Raw genomic sequence first — 16,665 nt, 5'->3', positions numbered from 1 at the left:
TCTTTTTGTAAAAAGGATAGAAATAGTAAATTAAGAGAGAGAATAATATAGAGAATAGTCTTATCTACATTATTGTCTCTCTTACTTTATCATTTCTCCACTTTAACTATTTTTTATCATTTTTATAAAAAGAGAGAAAAGTCAATAGGACTGCTAAAGCGGGACGGAGGGAGTATAATTTATTGGGAAGTGGGAAAATATTTTTTTTATTTAAAAACGATTTTTTTAATTAATTTCAAAAATTTTAAGAAAAAAAAGAAAAAAACAAAATTGAGCCGTTGGCCAATCGCAGCCCGCCACGTAAGGCTGCTCAGCGGCACAGACATGCTCTTATTAAAGAGCAGGGTCGTGCCGCTGGCACGGACTAACGAGCTGCAGCAGCGGACGGCGGGGTCTGTGCCGCTGGCACGGACGGACAAGGTACCGCTGCGGATGCTCTTAGTTCGTCCTATTACTAGGCTTGAGTATTTTCACTCTTATAAAAATTATTAAGCTGGAATATTATATTATCACACCAATAGATGTATAAAAAAAAAATTCTAAATTGATGGAGTACTATTAACTAGAGACGAATTGAATCTGATAGAGAATCATCCATACATAAGAATTTTTGGTAAACCTGAAAATTCAAATATATTTCTCATTGAATTTAGTAGAATTAAACCCTTGCATAGCTAAGCTGGCGTCATGTGACAGCTCTTATAAGGATATCGATTGTTAAACACGAAGATAATGTACTTTACTATTTTAAAAATATCATGATAATGTATAATTAATTAATTATATATAGATGATAGATCCCCCACGGGTCAAGACCCAGTGATGTTTGGCTATGGTTTTCAGCTAAGAATGACCAAATAAACCCTCTCCAAGACCCAAGTGATTAAGTTTTTGACATGTACTTTCTCTTTTAATCAATAAATAAATTGGAGGATCAAATTACCACCACGATTACGTGATGAATGATGCACCATTTTTATAAAAGTGTCTTAATATATTACTACATTAGAAATTATTAATAATATTTGAACATGATCCATCTATCTTAATTATTAATATCTCAACTTAATCACGTAACATTTGTCTTGAGTACGAGGCTTGTTTTAATACCATATTAGATTTAACATGACTATCTACAATCTCATTCATTCAACCGTACCCAATACGTGGAGGTAAATTCAATCAACTCAAAGTGAGATTTCATACTAAAATCAATTAGTGATAAGAAAATGATTCATCAAGCTATTATTTAAGTTCATCACTTTTTTTTTTCTATGTGATCATTTAAATGTGAATATCTTTTCTAAAGAAAGGTCAATCACTTATTTTTAACTAAATAAATGTACTTTCTTTAGAGGGAACATTTTTTTTAGTCCGCGAACTTTGCCAAACTATCATTTTTGGTTCGTAATATTTGAAAATATCTTTTGACTGTCAACTTTAACTTAATATCATTTGAGCTACTTTTTTATTTTTTTGGATAGAAATAACTTAATGGCCATGAAAAGTAATGTAGTCTATTTACTCTCTATTCTTCATTAAAATATTTAATTTCTCTCTCATTCTTCTTCCTCTTCATCATTCTCTCTTCTTCCTCATCTCATTGGTCCCAGCCAAATTGATTCTTACACCAATTTGAAGAATACAAAGTATCAAACACAAGAACCAAAGTTCACTTTTTTCTCTCTAATTCCTCGCCACCCCCTAATTTCCCTCTCATTCTTCTTCCCCTTCATTATTGTGGATACGCTTTCTTTACTAGCTCATTGTGATAGTTGAAACTAGAAGAATCTAGTCCATCCGTCTAAATAAATATGCAGCATTTGATTTTCGGCACAAGATTTTATGCAGTGGTGTTTTATGAGTTAATGAAGAGAGAGTAAAGTAAGAAAGAAGAAAAAGTAGAGAGAGTGTTGTTTTCATTTTAGGAAACGTTTTATTTTTATTGGGACAACCTAAAAAGGAAAACGTTTCATTTCTAATGGGACATAGGGAGTACTACTTCTACTTCTGTCCCATAAAACACACATTTTAGGGTGACAATAATTAATTGGTAAAATAGGTTAGAGATCCAGAGAGAAAAAGTGATTGGGTTATTGTTAGTGAATAATGAGACATATCTTATTAGAAGGGAATTTTTTTTTATCAAAAATTAAAAATATTTATTTTTATGGGACATATTAAAACGGCAAAACTAGTCTTTTTATGGGACATTTTGAGACGCAAGTAATAGTTATCCTATTCTTGACGATCTAAAAGTGACATTTTGGTATATTAATTTAAATGTAACATCTTTCATACTACATGTGTTTATACATTAATAGATTAATATTTGTACTAGCTCAAATTGTATGTGACATCGATGTCGAATGTACAGCTTCTCATTTTACAATTGAATGTATTTATATATATACGGAGTAGTACTTATTAGTATCACTGACTCATTCTATTAAAGAGATGTATTTCTAAAATTAAAAACATGACTCTTTCTACTTTATTATATCTTCTAACTTAACACACTAATAAATCGCATGCATGCCAAATTTATTTTTTTGCTTTGAATGAAAAAAAAACTACTCCAGTAACAAAAATTATGAGAGATAAGTAATGGACCACTCAGCACATCATCACATTCATTCCAATATTTCAATCCATCGCAGGAAAGATAGGTCCTACAATCTTTTCATCACTATTGAATTCAATAATAATGGATGTCCATATTTTGTGCTTCTGAAAGCCTAAATGTCATGTTTATCGATGCCGTTTCCCTCCGACGTGAGAGGCCAAAGATAAATCATTAGGTAGCTTTGCAGCACATAAAATGCACCAGTATTTAAACTTCCCATCAACCTGTAAAATAACCAGTTCTCCCTTTCTGGTTGTCAGTAATTCAAGCTTGGACTTGTGTTTTCTTCCCTGGAGATGAGCATTCAACTGAACATGCTTAAAAGTGTAACAGCTTGAATGAGACTAGCAAACAAATGAATGGAGCATATCTTATGCAATGCCAATGAACCTTTTTTTTACCTCTGATTCCACAACTTGGACATCTCTGTGATAATATCTGCAATCTACATGTCCAGTCTGTGTCCAAGGGAAAAGAATTAATCAGAGACTCCACAAATAGCTTCGAGTAAACAAACACCAATAGAACTGATTCTATCATGATAAATAGCTGCTTACCTTGCTTACAGTAAGCTTTTCAAGTTCAAACAAGTTTTGTTTCATGGTGGCCACAAACTTGGCCATGTGTTTTCTCCCCTGAAGATTACTGTTTAATGTTATCTCACTAGTGGTTGTCACGTTTCCATTTTTTCTCAGCATTCTTTACTTTGAACAAACATAACGACTGAAAGGAAAAAAAGTGTTTGCTGAGATCAGCACAGGTTGTAAAAGAAATTACTCTGGTTTGCAAAGATGAAGAACTTGACAGAAGCCTGTGACAGCTATGAAGACCTTTGTGGATTAGCCTAGATAGATAAAAATAGTATACACTAATAGTATTGTTTACTAAGATGAAATAGAACCTTGGAACATCCTATGGTAGGATTGGGGAAATCCTAGTAATGAGCAGAAAAATATTCAAATCATGTATATAATCAATTATAAATATAATCAATCATGAAAAGTGAGCGTCCCCTAAAGATAAAATAAGGAATGCTGTTCAGTTTCTCATATTTAAGATCCTAGTAGTTTCTTTTAAAACTTAACCACTAATAAAATCAATACTTGCGCAAACAAATCAAAATAGGTGGCAGGTTAAGTTTCATAAGCTAAAGGTGAAGGTACTGTATGTTTTGCGAGAGACAAGCTTGCTTCCAGGTTGTCTCATTCTCATTGGTGGCCTTGCATCGATCACTGGTCCATTCTCGCTGAGATTTCTCGAGGATAGGGGTTTCTGGAAGTCCCTTTTCTGCAATTTCATTTGGTGGCATAATCTCTTCTTCCACAAAAGCAGAAACCGGCTGCATGTGCTGCACCTGCTGCTGCAGATAGAAATGACAAAATACCCTTGCTCAATGGTTTTCAGTGGACTTGAACAAATGTAACAAATTAGGAAGAGTAATTAGTAAAATCAGCAAAGGTGAAAGGTGGTTAAAGAAGTTAAACCAGCCTGTAAAGATTAATTTTCCTGTGCCTGCCATGAAGTGCATAAAATCACAATAAGGGACTGCTGCTCAGTTTCTTATATTTAAGATATCAGTAATTTCTTAAATTTTCATAAATATAATAGCAGCAATGTTAAAAAGAATACTTACGCACGCAAGAAAAATCAATAATATTGGTGCATTGTGATTCACAAGTTACCAAAGATGAGGGTCCTGTATCTTTTGCTTCGAGCAAGCTTGCTTTCAAGGTAGTCCCAAGCTTGGACTTATGTTGGCTCCCTTGAATATGATTATTCGACATTGACTCACTCTCGGTAGTAACCTTGCATACATCACTGGTCCATTCTGGCTGAGCTTTCTTGAGGGTGGTTTGTAGGCGCCTATCTGCAGTTTCTTTTGGGGGCATTATTTCTTCAGCCTCAGAAGCTGCATATGTTGCTTTCAGGTCACAAGCAGCAGAAACTGGTTCCATGTGCTGCACCGACATTGCAGATAGAAATGAAAAAATAACCTAGCTCAACATTTCTCCTCGGTAGTTTGAATAAGCATAACAACTGAAAGGAACAGTGATTGGTGAGATCGGCATAGGGTGAGAGGTTGTGATAGCTTTGAAGTGCTTAAAGGAAAATAAAGGGATTGCATGTTCCTGCTTTGAATCGCATAAAGGATAATAAGGAACTGCATTTCAGTTTCCTATATTTTCAAATATATTCCAGCAACAAAAGCAGAAATTTTAAATTCAATACTCAATCAATGGAAAAATACAAAATAAAAACAATTGGCTGATTGAGATTCACAAGTTACCAAACGCGAGAAGGGTCCAGTATCTTTAGCGTCAGGCAAGCTTGCTTTAAGGGACTCAAGCTTGGACTTGTGCTCACTCCCTTGAAGATGAGCATTAAACATTGACTTACTCGCGGCAGTAACTTTACATACATCACAGTACCATGGTTTCCAAGCATTGTTGAGGTGAGAACTCTCTGGCTCTTTTGGTGGCATTCTCCCTTTAAACTCGGCAGCATCATATGTTCCCTTTAGATACCAGGAAGCAGAAATGAAGGTGTGTGTTGGTTCAAATACCAGTAACAGAAGCATCAATTTTGAAATCAATACTTTAAGAAAACAAAATCGAAAGAGCTTGCTGATTGAGTTTGACAAGTTACCGAAGGCAAGGGTCTTGTATCATTTTCTCTCAGGAACTCAAGCTTGGACTTGTGCATGCTCCCTCGAAGATGAGCATTCAGCATGGACTCACCGACGCCAGTGATCTCGCATAAATTGCAGGTCCATTCTTGCTCAGATTTATTTTGGAGAGGAGTCTCAGGGTGTCTATTTTGCACTCTTGCTTCTGGTGGTGTCCTCTGTATAACATTAGAAACAGCATATGTTACATTCAGAACCCGAGCACAAGTAATAGACTGTTTACAGAGAACCTGCAGCTTCTGATCAAAGTAATTACTAACATTCTTGCTACTCAACGGCACCATAGGACTTGAACAGAATGTAACCACCCAAATGATCATTCATTAATACAAAAGGGGTAGAAACAAATGCTAACCTGTGATACAATAAGCTTTTCCAGAGCTTCTGATCCATTCTACTACATCCAAAAATGCTTTTCTCTTACAAAGTCTCTCCTCATTAAGAATGCCAAACCCATGAATAAATGGCCGTACAAGGCCTGCACCCTCAAACTGAGGCATCACTAACATCAAACTAACGGCAAGTCTTATGCCAGGCCAGAAAGGTGTCCTGTCCAAAACAAATGAAATGATGCATAAATCAACCATACATGCAACGGAATGATCATCGACACATATACACCAAACAAATGGCATAGAAGGAAACAATCAAACAAGGAAAAAACACATGCTAATTACTAACACTAATTTCCACAGAAAAGAAAAAGGCAATCATTAATAGAAGTAGAGCTATAAGGGCAACACTGACCACTCATTGATTTTGACAAAAGCAAACTCAAAGAGAGAAAACAATGAGAAAAGTGTCCAATATTCGACCATCTTCCTCATGTGATATCTAGAACCAGATTGAAGCAAGCCTGAAAAAAGAAATCAAGCACTAACACTTAATAATCATCTAATGATCCCAATTCTACATTTCAGAATGACAGAACTTACAGGGGATAGCACAGAGCAATTGCAGGCCTGCATCAAATGTTCAGAAAGAGAAATGGATTATACATGCATGTGTCATGAGGGAAAATCAAGAAAATGAAGGCGAAATTAAGGTCGATCAATTTGAAGAACTCAAGCATTTGAATATACTAAATCAGTGCTAAATAAAAGTAAAGAATGAGTAGAAAGGGAAAATTGAAATGTACCAGCCAAGATTAAGAAGAGCAAATGTGAGGAGCCCCATAGATACTGTAAGACTACCTACTACTATTTGGATTGTGAGATTATCTCTTTCTCATCTCCGATGTAATTTGAGCTGAAGGATTAACACTGGAGCTCCTCTCTAGCTACGTGGAAAGAATGAAGAATTCTTTAATTTCTTTTCATTTTATTTTTTATGCATTTTACTTTTATAATTCTCTCCAATTCTTTTATTTCAATTTTTTTTTTTTAAATCAAATTCAAACAGCTCACGCCAGCCCACAAACCGCGGCTGGGCACGTGATGCCACTCCGTCGACCAAATCTCTCCGTAGCGAGCACACTCGTTCCAGCGGCAGGCGTAGAGCAGCGTTTAGATGCGATTGCACGTGCTCTTATATATAGGATTGTCACTGTCTATTAAGACTAGGGGCATAATTGGAAAAAAAAAATTGAGAAGGACCTAAATATGATTAATAATTTTCTAGACTATCAGAAAAGTTCTCCACAAATAGTGTGCCAAAAAATACAAAGATATCCAATCGTTTTCGACGTGTGAGGATCATAACCTATCAACCTAGCTTATTTTTATATATAATATTAGGCCCTTTATTTTTATTCTCTCGACAAATAGAAAATCTCTTATGGTATCTACATTTATTTCCGTAACAAATTAAGCACACTTTAGCACAAATTTTAATCCTTAATGAATCACTTGTTCGGATTGTCAACTAGAATAGTAATGTGATATTGTTCGCTTTGGGTCAAGCCCGCACGGATTTGCTTTAGGGTCACTCCCAAAAGGCCTCAAACTCTAGTTAGACAAAAATTATACATATTCCAACTTTCCTCAAACACCCGACCGTCGGATAAATTTGTACTCAAGATCACTTTTATTGTTAACAAAAACATAGTCATGTTTAAGTTAGTCATAAGAAAGCCCTACTTTCTAAGTTTTATTGTGTAACAAAAACATAGTCATGTTTAAGTTAGTCATAAGAAAGCCCTACTTTCTAACAATTCAGTTTTTTATATTTCTTGGAATTTAGTCCAAAATTCAAAGGTCGTAACTTTTTTTTTCAAAATCCATCTAAAAATCAGAATGTAATGCAAACAAACCTTATAAATTTTCGTCAATATACAATTATACACACGTGCGTGGGAGTGTTATATTGCTAACTCATAACTTAATTACTAACTACAAAATAATAGCCATTAGAGGGGAGTGATCAATTGCTAACTCATCATTTAATTGCTAACTACAACTAATTTAAGGCCATAGGATTTTAGAAAACGTGTGGTCTACAATTTGCCACGTGTAATTTTCGTTTTTATTAATAAAATAAAAAAAGATAAAAAAAACGCCAAATTAGGGTTTTGCATAAAAATGTCAATATAGTGTTTCGAAAATATCAACACAATGCTTTGAGAATATCAACACAATGCTTTAAGAATGTTAACCCATTACTTATATTGACATTCTACATGTATTATATTGACATATTTTATATAGTATGTTGATATAAGTAATTTTTTAATATGTCAACATACTATATAAAATATGTCAATATAATACATGTAGAATGTCTAAGTAATGGGTTAACATTATTAAAGCATTGTGTTGACATTCTCAAAGCATTGTGTTGATATTTTCGAAACACTATATATATTGACATTTTCATCCAAAAATCCTAATTTGGAGTTTTTTTTATCTTTTTTTATTTTATTAATAAAAATGAAAATTACACGTGGCAAATTGTAGACCACACGTTTTCTAAAATCTTATTGCCTTAAACTAGTTATAGTTAGCTATTAAATGATGAATTACAATTCATCACTCTCATACATGCATTACATGTGAACTAATTAACTAGCAAGCAAAAGTAAAAATTGGATCGCCTATGAATATCTTAAATCGGAGTATAAAAAAGGCCCAGCTAGCTGTAATGTGTAAAACATTGCTATAACATATTAAACGTGCTAGTATATTTTAATAAATATGCTTATATATAAAATGAATAGAAGTAAAATATTTCCTCAAAAGGTGGAATCTATATTTGTTTAAGTTATACGACTAGCCTACAATACTATTTATGCGATTGTCTCTTCTTTACCTATTACTAATAAAACATGCATGTTAACATACGAGCTTTATACTAGTCAGTTTCTGGTTACTTTGAAATATAATAATCTACTTATTCACGTGTCAATATATGTTTCTTTCTGATAATAATAATTGTAAATAATGGAAAAATCAATGGTCTAAATCTGTTTAAAATTTGTACACCAATAAAATATGCTGATTCATTATCATTCCAATGAAACTGTAACTAAAACAGTAACAATATCCCGTAACGAGATAAGTGGCGGAGCCATAAATTTCATCATGGGGGATCCAAATTTAAATTTTAAAAAAATTATATAAATTAAATTATAAGGTTCAAAATGTAAAAGTTAAATACAATCACATCATGACATTTTGTGTTCTATTCTTCATCTTCTGAAATCCATGTAAAATAGTTTTATTGGTAACTTTAACAAACACATCCTTTTCCATATAAGGAACTAAGCAACCATTCAACTGATGAAGAATCAACGGAAGAAAGTTTCTTGAAATAACGATCCATATACCTATAAAAATAGTCAACACTGATTAAGTTTGCAAAATATAAATCATACAGAAAAAAAGATAAAGTTCATCTTATGCTTCACAACTAAAAGAATAAAGAGTAAACAAAATATACAATATGCTCAAATCTAAAATGTTGCTCTCACAAATCAAAGTGTAAAACTATTAATACATACCCATCAAATTAAGAATAAGGGTTAAAGAATTCCAACATAGAATTGTCGTAGCCATTGAATTACATAAGCTATCTTCTTTCTCCCCATTTGAAATTTATGTATACCAATTTTAGAGCTTGAATATGATTATTTAGGTCTCAATTTACATAACTATTGCAGCCAAACAAAAAAACAACATATATAGAAAAATCAATTGAATTATATTTGGGTTTTAAAATATACCTAGTTTTAGATAACTAGATTTCAGTTATGCTGCAGAAGGAGTAGAACTGCGGCAGAAGGAGAATACTAATTAAGAGAAAACGATTTATGGAGTATAATTTTGCTGAAATGTATCTTTAATATTGTATATATTATAATTATAATTAATGTGATATTACTAAAATAGCCCTAGGTTTTTAAAAAAATTAGTGGGGGGACCATGGGCCTCCCTGGCCCCACTCCCTTACGAGATTTTACACATACAAAATGACATGTAAATAAGTTTTTTGTCACATAATATCTCTGCCTTATTATTTATTAATTTTGAAATATATAGTAGTAGCAGTATTATTTTGTGTAAAGACCTTCTTACTCCATTGCTATTTGAATTTTTAATTTAAAAATTAAAATATGACTTGGTGTGACCAACTAATAGTTTTTTGACAAATGTTATTAATAACCATTTGTATTATGGAAACTAAATACACCTAATATATGGAAGATTTCATCAATTTATTGGCCTATATTTCTTTTATTTGAATTTTTTTATGCATATAAATTTTATTTCTTATTTTTAGTTTTTTTACAGTATATACTATTGATATTTGAATTAGATGGGATTGTTATCTTTTTTCTTGTTATATATGCAGAATATAATTGTAATCTACATAAATAAAAAGTATGATCATAACTTAAAATTTTCATAATAACTACAATTAAATTTTAATATAACATAATAATTATTATTCATATAGAAAATTTAACATAATATGTTCACTGTTAACAAAATTTAATTAACAATCCAAATAATAGAAAAGAAATCCTATCAAATTTAAAATGGCTCCCGCAATATATATGAGTACATTTTTTTTTTTATTTCACTTCAAGATTTTGTATGTTTATATTTTTATAAATATTATGTGTATATGTAATTGCCAATAAATTTGGCATACTTTCCATAGTTCATTTTAATGTTTCATTGTTTAAATTTTATCCCATTTTGAAGCTATATATTATAATTTTATCCTTATTACTTCATTTACATCAAAATTTTTACACCATAATAAAATCTTTGATCTTTCTAATCCCACATTTCGTCCAACATCCAATTAAGTTCTTCGTCTAATATCAAATTTTCGATTATTATGAAATCCACAATTCTAAGGATAGATAATTATTATAAAATTATAGTTAATTTTTATTTTTTGAGGGATTGATTGTTATTGTTAGTTTATATAGTCAAACCATAAAATATAGTTATTGAAAATAAAAATAAGAATATTATAGCATATACAGAGAATTATGTGAAAAAATCATTTCCCTAAATATTATTAGGGAGTCCGGAGCTGTGATATTGTCTATTATCTATACCCAAAACAATTTAGCACTAAAATCGTAGTATAAATACTAGTATATGCCAGAAAGGAATGATATACACCAAAAGTTAATTAACCCAATCGTATATAAGTAACTTATAATGATATATTCACCGAATCAAATTCCAAAACATTTTTATTAGGTAGTTAAGACAGTGAAATTTAAATAATCATGTTATATATTATTACCAAATGTGGCTCTTATTGTGGAACACATGGAGCAAAGTTAATTTTTATTTTTTAGGGATTGATTGTTATTGTTAGTTTATAGTATATGTAAAACCATTAAATATAATTATTGAAAATAAAAATAAGAACATTATAGCATATATACAGAATTATGTAAAAAAATCATTTCCCTAAATATAATTAGGGAGCTGAGATATTGTCTATTATCTACACCAAAAATAATTTAGCACTAAATAATTAGGAATGGTATACACCTCACCATTTGTTAATTCACCCAATCGTATATATGTAACTTATAATGATCAGACCTTATTCACCGAATCATATTCCAAACATTTTTATTATGTAGTTAAGACAGCGAAATTTAAATAATCCCGTTACATATTATTACCAGTTGATTTCGAGAAATCACACCAAGAAAATGTCAAACTCTTTTCTATAAATAAATTATTTTTCAAACAAAGTAAAGGCTAATTAATTTATTAGCTCACAGAATAAATAGATACTATCTATGATAAAAATAAGTGAGCCTACAAATAAGTACTTAACATAAGTTCCGTATAATGAATTATTCTGATAGGATTTTCGAGCTATTTAGGATTATTGAAAAATTAAAACGAGGATACATATAAAAAAAGATGTGTACGTGCTACTATAGTCTATAAATAAGTGATTTGAAATGAGTATGGTGATCAAGCACACCCATTTCCATATTCTTCATTCTCCTCCTGTCTGACTCTTCCTCCCTTTCTCTCTCTACAACAATACTATCAAATTGAGAGAGAGAGAGAGAATGGGAGGCCAGAAATTCGGCATCCTCCTCTGCGCCGATGACTCCGAATACGTGAAGAAGCTCTACGGCGGATACTACGGCGTGTTCGTGAGGATGCTGAAGGAGGAGGGTGAGAGCTGGGACCTTTTCAGGGTGGCGAGGGGCGATTTCCCCGCCGACGATCAGATCGCCGATTACGACGGCTTTGTCATCAGCGGCAGCTGCAGTGACGCCTACGCCGACGACCTCTGGATCTGCAACCTCCTCATTCTGCTCAACAAGCTTCGCGCCATGAATAAGAAGCTTCTCGGTATTTGCTTCGGTCATCAGGTCATTTTTATTTTATTTTATATACTGTATTAGTTGCAGTTGACGATTCGAACATGTATTTTTTTTAAACTGCAATGAATTAGGGAGTATGTGTGTTTTTTTTTTATCTAAGTTTGGTCCCCCTGATTTAGACCTTCTTTTTTCATTTCTATTTACGATATTGGCGTGCTACAATTAGGGATCCACGACTATTGATTTTCCTCCTTTATTTCCGAGGTTTTCAGAAGTTATTTCGTCATTTATATTTATTTTAAATATAGAAATGGTCTAGTAAAAATGTTTCATGGGGCCTATAAATGTATATTTATTTGGACTATGGAATTATTTATGTGAAACCAATAGGTTACTAAACACTCCCGTGTTTTCCGTTAATCTTGTGCATGAAAATGAAAAGAAAAAGAGAGAGAAAGGGTCAAAACATTGTAAAGTTGCCAAACTTTAATTTTTTGCTGCCGAAAATGTGTAAAAAGGGTTTGAGTCTATCTTCATCTCTCATAAATTATCACTTGATTTTGTAGCAAGCAATTCAAAATTTACGATAAATAAGCAAAAAAAAACTCTACTCCATTAGAAGTTGCATGTACACAAGTGGACGTTTGCATATATCTAGCCTTTCGGTTTTATTGTGATTCCACCTATTCATGCTGTACAACTGGATTTGTTTGCGGCCACGCCACCTCCAATTTGTTTTTTTACAGTATAATAACACCCATTAACGAAGCAACCAAGATTGAATATACTAATGTTTATATTGCTATAAGAACACTACATATAAATGTTTATAGATCAAATTATGTTGTTTAATACTAGCTACATTTATTGCTTATACTCGCCATTGGATTTTCTTCTATTGATTAAATTTGTGCGTGTCTCTGTGTGTAAAACTAGATTCTATCGGAAGTAGTAGTAACAAAAAGAAGAAAATCCATGTAATTTACACATGGGAAGTGAGCAATATTTAGTATAGTTGGTAACTGTAAACTTTTTTCAGGACAAACTAGTGGATGAGAATAATTTGTCTGGTTAGCTAATTCCATTATTGATCATCCACGTCACTTTCTGCACTACTTAATGTTTTCTATATTGGGTTAAACCTAAGACCACCAACTTTTGTTCTGACAAAATTGATGTTTTTTGGACTCTTTATCATTCACAAGTTAGAAAGAATTATTTACATTATATCCTTATTAGAGTATATTGTGATGTCTTTTCAGTATCTTTTTCAAAAGCTAAAGACTTGAAATTCACGACATGATGATAAGAAAATGAGTAGGTGTATATAGTAGGCTGATTGTGTTGCTGATCTTTATGTTTTGTGTGTGACAAGGGTATTTTGATGTGTGATTAGATACTAGGACGAGCTATTGGAGGAAAGATTGGGAGGGCTAAAGGAGGATGGGACATTGGAATCACGCAAGTTCAACTTTATCCATCAAAGATATTCACATCTCTCAATCTGCCTACTTCACTTTCCATCATTGAATGCCATAGGGATGAGGTTTGATTCCTTCAACTCTTCAACTTGGTTTTTATGTTCCGAATACTAACTGAACTGCGTTAAGGTCTTGACCCTCCCACCGGAGGCAGAGGTGCTAGCATGGTCTGAGAGGACCGGAGTCGAGATGTTTAGGTATGGAGATCACATCATGGGCATCCAAGGCCATCCCGAATACACAAAGGGCATCCTCTCGAACCTTATTGACCGCCTCTCCAATTGCCAATTCATTGAGGTAATTTAATTACTACTATGCAATAATTACCATTCATATTGGTTTGATCTATCTAACTCGTGTTTGTGTATGGTTTTATCGCGACAGGAGTCCGTTGGGGAAGAGGGTAAGACGAGGATGGAGAAGAGCGAGCCAGATATGGACGTATGGTGGAAACTGTGCACGAGCTTTCTGAAAGGGAGATTGTGATGGATCACAAAAATGAGACAAGGATGTAAACTATAGATCAAGTCTTAAGCAGGTTAGGAATATTCAGCTAGCTGTTTGGCTGTCTCTAGAGAGTAGAGATAATGCCAACAAGGGGTGAATGAGTCTTGACTCTTAGCTTGAATACTTAATTACTCCATGTTTTGAAGTTGAACCTTGTCAATTTTTATTAATTTAGTTATTGAAGTGATTTCATTATTTTTATCATTGTTTGACTACAAAATGTTTAGGCAATAATGGGACACAATCTAGTTGACTCTAATTAATTTGTCATTTGATGAAGTACGGAGTAGTTTGTTTGCAAATAAACAGCGGCCACACGCGTTGTTGTCTTGTTGAATTCAATTCAATCAATTCATATGAAAAATGTTCGTACATGATGAAAACAACAGTAGACTCAGACTCTCCCCATGTGCTCTCAAAGTAGTCCAAGGTGAAGAATGTTAAATATTATGTGGACTATTTGCTTATTGGATCTGTATATTAATTGTATTGAGCTTGTCTCAATTAATTAATGTGTGGCCCAATGCCTATAATAAGTTGAGCCCGTTCTGTGCAGGTCCAGTACTTATTTGGTGGTGCTGATGCGTCCACGTAGCAGCCTTCACATGGATCGCGCTCCGTGACCGTTGGATTGATGTGTGTGTTTGTTATGAGTCTCTAGACTCATCCGATTCTCATTCATTCGATTCCAGGCGTTTCTCTCTCTCTCTTGTAAACTCCGACTTCTCTCACCTCTCTCTAGATTCCGGCCTCTCTCGCCGGCGATCTTCTCCGATATTTTATTTCCACCGTTGATTCTCGGTTCTAGAGAGTGTCATCGGTTTAGATCTTGAGTGTGTGAGTTCTTGAGTGCTCCTTCTCAGATATAGGGTTTAGTCCAACTTCTGTGTTGGATCTTGTGATTGGAGGTTTCTTCTGAGGTTCTCTGGGTTGAGAAGCTGTGTTCCAAGAGATGGGAGGTGATTCATGTGTTGAGAAGGCTGTGTGGTAGTGTACTCGGTGAAACTGTGGATCTGGTTCCCTGAGTATATTCGACTGGTTCTCACTTTGTGACTTGTGGTAGAAGCGTGTGGGGAGGTCCTTGGCCTAGTGCAGTCACCGTTGTAACCTGAGCCATATCCTTGCTATTTTGTCTTAGTTGCTGTTTCTTGTCTTACTTAGATCCGAAAGGATCTTGTGTTAGTGTTCTAACTTGTCTATCTTAAGTGTGCAGGTTCTAATTGGCGAGAACTTGGTTTCCAGATTGGTCAAGATTCTGGAAAGAGTTAGGGTTCCAATTAGGGTTACAATCTGTAATAGCTAGACTCCTTAGTGTTGTAGATTACTTGTAATCTTGTAACAACTCTTGTACTTGGCTTGTAACTTCTGAGATTAGCCATCTCAGAGATCGTTCAATAAAAGAGGTCCCGGTAATTAGCGAATCCCGAGTGATCTGATCCCTATAGTGGTAACAGAGCCCTAGTTCAGGGTTGGGCCTGTGTGGCTCGCGGTTCTGTGGTTGCGCTTGCAAGTTCTCCAATGTCTCTGCGTGAGCTCAACCAAGACCTGTGGTGACAGGGTGACCTGTAACATGAGGCACACATGTGGTCTTGGTCTGGTGGTCTTGGTTTGAGGGGAGGATTGTGAGGGCAAACAATTCCCACATTGGAGAATGAACAAGACTTGCAAGTGTATAAATGGGCTACCCCAACTGTATTAGTATGAGGCCTTTTGGGAAGTACCCCAAGAACAAGGGCTTTGCCCAAAGCAGACAATATCATACTAATTTCTAGTTCGGATGTGTGCCATCGGGACCCAACAGTACAGAATGAGTACAAATGCAATATAGCTTGGCTTGATGATGTATTCTTACATATACATTTTATTTATATATGCATTAAACTAACTTCTCGAATATTATACTCCACTATATATAAACTTTTTTATATACTTTGTATTTTTATTTTTAAAATCAAAATCAGTTTTTGATGTTTTACATATTTTATTTTTGTAAAATACTTAATTATTTATATTATACGATATGAAATCTATTTATATGTTTTAATAATATCTTAAGGCCACAAAAATTGAAGTCATACACATTTAGTGATATTGACTTTGAGTAGTGATATGGGGCAAATGCCCATTAAGTATATAACTAGAGAATAAATCATAGCCACAAGATTAAGAAAATCAAGGGCTAGTTTTAACACATGTGATTTTCGAATTTGAAGGAGTAATCAGTTCACTCTATCACAGATTTACTTCACTATACAAGGCGGGGGTATAATGGACATTTCACTAATAAAATTAGGGTTAACAATTTCTCATTACGGAATTCAATCTATCCCGCCATCACTGCTCTTCCTGTCGCCTCCATCCATCGTCGCCGTCTTCTCGTCCCTGCAATCGTCGTCGCTTCCATCCATCATCGCTGCAATCGTCGTCGCCTCCATCCATAGTCGAACAATGAATCCAAATCAAAAAGATTTTTCAAAATGTAAGTTGTTCTACTAATTTCTGATTTAGATTTCTCATTCTAATTTAGATTTAGTTTTAGAATAAAAGTTAGTTTTGAGAATTTTGCAAATTCAAACACCGACAGTTTTTAATAAGTGAGATGTGCAAT

At 33.7% G+C, this 16,665-nt stretch overlaps 3 protein-coding genes across 4 annotated transcripts; 1 reads left to right on the top strand and 2 right to left on the bottom strand.

The window, feature by feature from the left end:
• Window positions 1-2,608: 2,608 nt before the first annotated feature.
• On the bottom strand, window positions 2,609-6,498 carry LOC125193225 (zinc finger RNA-binding protein-like). Its single transcript, XM_048090987.1, has 11 exons — window positions 6,451-6,498; window positions 6,248-6,274; window positions 6,060-6,168; window positions 5,668-5,861; window positions 5,273-5,470; window positions 4,914-5,141; window positions 4,309-4,584; window positions 3,790-3,986; window positions 3,184-3,349; window positions 3,028-3,084; window positions 2,609-2,943 (listed from the first exon to the last, which is right to left on the bottom strand). The coding sequence occupies exons 5-9, from the start codon at window positions 5,354-5,356 to the stop codon at window positions 3,328-3,330; spliced, it is 807 nt and encodes a 268-aa protein (XP_047946944.1). The 5' UTR covers window positions 5,357-5,470; window positions 5,668-5,861; window positions 6,060-6,168; window positions 6,248-6,274; window positions 6,451-6,498; the 3' UTR covers window positions 2,609-2,943; window positions 3,028-3,084; window positions 3,184-3,327.
• LOC125194779 (HVA22-like protein c) lies at window positions 5,439-6,488 on the bottom strand. The gene is made up of 5 exons (XM_048093004.1): window positions 6,451-6,488; window positions 6,248-6,274; window positions 6,060-6,146; window positions 5,668-5,861; window positions 5,439-5,470 (listed from the first exon to the last, which is right to left on the bottom strand). Exons 1-5 carry the CDS (start codon window positions 6,486-6,488, stop codon window positions 5,439-5,441), a joined length of 378 nt encoding a protein of 125 aa, XP_047948961.1.
• Window positions 6,499-11,722: 5,224 nt separating the features above from the next.
• On the top strand, window positions 11,723-15,907 carry LOC125193226 (gamma-glutamyl peptidase 5-like). 2 transcript variants are annotated; one of them, XR_007171546.1, is made up of 5 exons: window positions 11,723-12,117; window positions 13,466-13,615; window positions 13,680-13,847; window positions 13,935-14,088; window positions 14,614-15,907. XR_007171546.1 is itself a non-coding variant. In XM_048090988.1 (4 exons), exons 1-4 carry the CDS (start codon window positions 11,809-11,811, stop codon window positions 14,034-14,036), a joined length of 729 nt encoding a protein of 242 aa, XP_047946945.1. In that variant the 5' UTR covers window positions 11,723-11,808; the 3' UTR covers window positions 14,037-14,258. The 2 variants fall into 2 exon arrangements, 1 of the variants encoding a protein (XP_047946945.1); XM_048090988.1 differs by lacking the exon at window positions 14,614-15,907 and having other exon boundaries at window positions 13,935-14,258.
• The last annotated feature ends 758 nt before the right edge of the window (window positions 15,908-16,665 follow it).

The sequence above is a fragment of the Salvia hispanica genome, chromosome 6 (assembly GCF_023119035.1).
Source record: "Salvia hispanica cultivar TCC Black 2014 chromosome 6, UniMelb_Shisp_WGS_1.0, whole genome shotgun sequence".
Taxonomy (NCBI): domain Eukaryota; kingdom Viridiplantae; phylum Streptophyta; class Magnoliopsida; order Lamiales; family Lamiaceae; genus Salvia; species Salvia hispanica.
This window is presented reverse-complemented; position numbering and strand designations above follow the sequence as displayed.

Coding starts and splice junctions, on each gene's coding strand:
- LOC125193225 (XM_048090987.1), bottom strand. CDS start 5,356: ATGCTGAATGCTCATCTTCGAGGGAGCATGCACAAGTCCAAGCTTGAG. Junction 3,987..4,308: donor ATACAGGACCCTCATCTTTG/GTAACTTGTGAA, acceptor TTCTATCTGCAG/CAGCAGGTGCAGCACATGCA. Junction 3,350..3,789: donor TGTCTCTCGCAAAACATACA/GTACCTTCACCT, acceptor TTTTCCTTTCAG/TCGTTATGTTTGTTCAAAGT.
- LOC125194779 (XM_048093004.1), bottom strand. CDS start 6,488: ATGGGGCTCCTCACATTTGCTCTTCTTAATCTTGGCTG. Junction 6,275..6,450: donor GCTCTTCTTAATCTTGGCTG/GTACATTTCAAT, acceptor CATTTGATGCAG/GCCTGCAATTGCTCTGTGCT. Junction 6,147..6,247: donor ATTGCTCTGTGCTATCCCCT/GTAAGTTCTGTC, acceptor ATCTGGTTCTAG/ATATCACATGAGGAAGATGG.
- LOC125193226 (XM_048090988.1), top strand. CDS start 11,809: ATGGGAGGCCAGAAATTCGGCATCCTCCTCTGCGCCGATGACTCCGAA. Junction 13,616..13,679: donor TTGAATGCCATAGGGATGAG/GTTTGATTCCTT, acceptor AACTGCGTTAAG/GTCTTGACCCTCCCACCGGA. Junction 13,848..13,934: donor CCAATTGCCAATTCATTGAG/GTAATTTAATTA, acceptor TTATCGCGACAG/GAGTCCGTTGGGGAAGAGGG.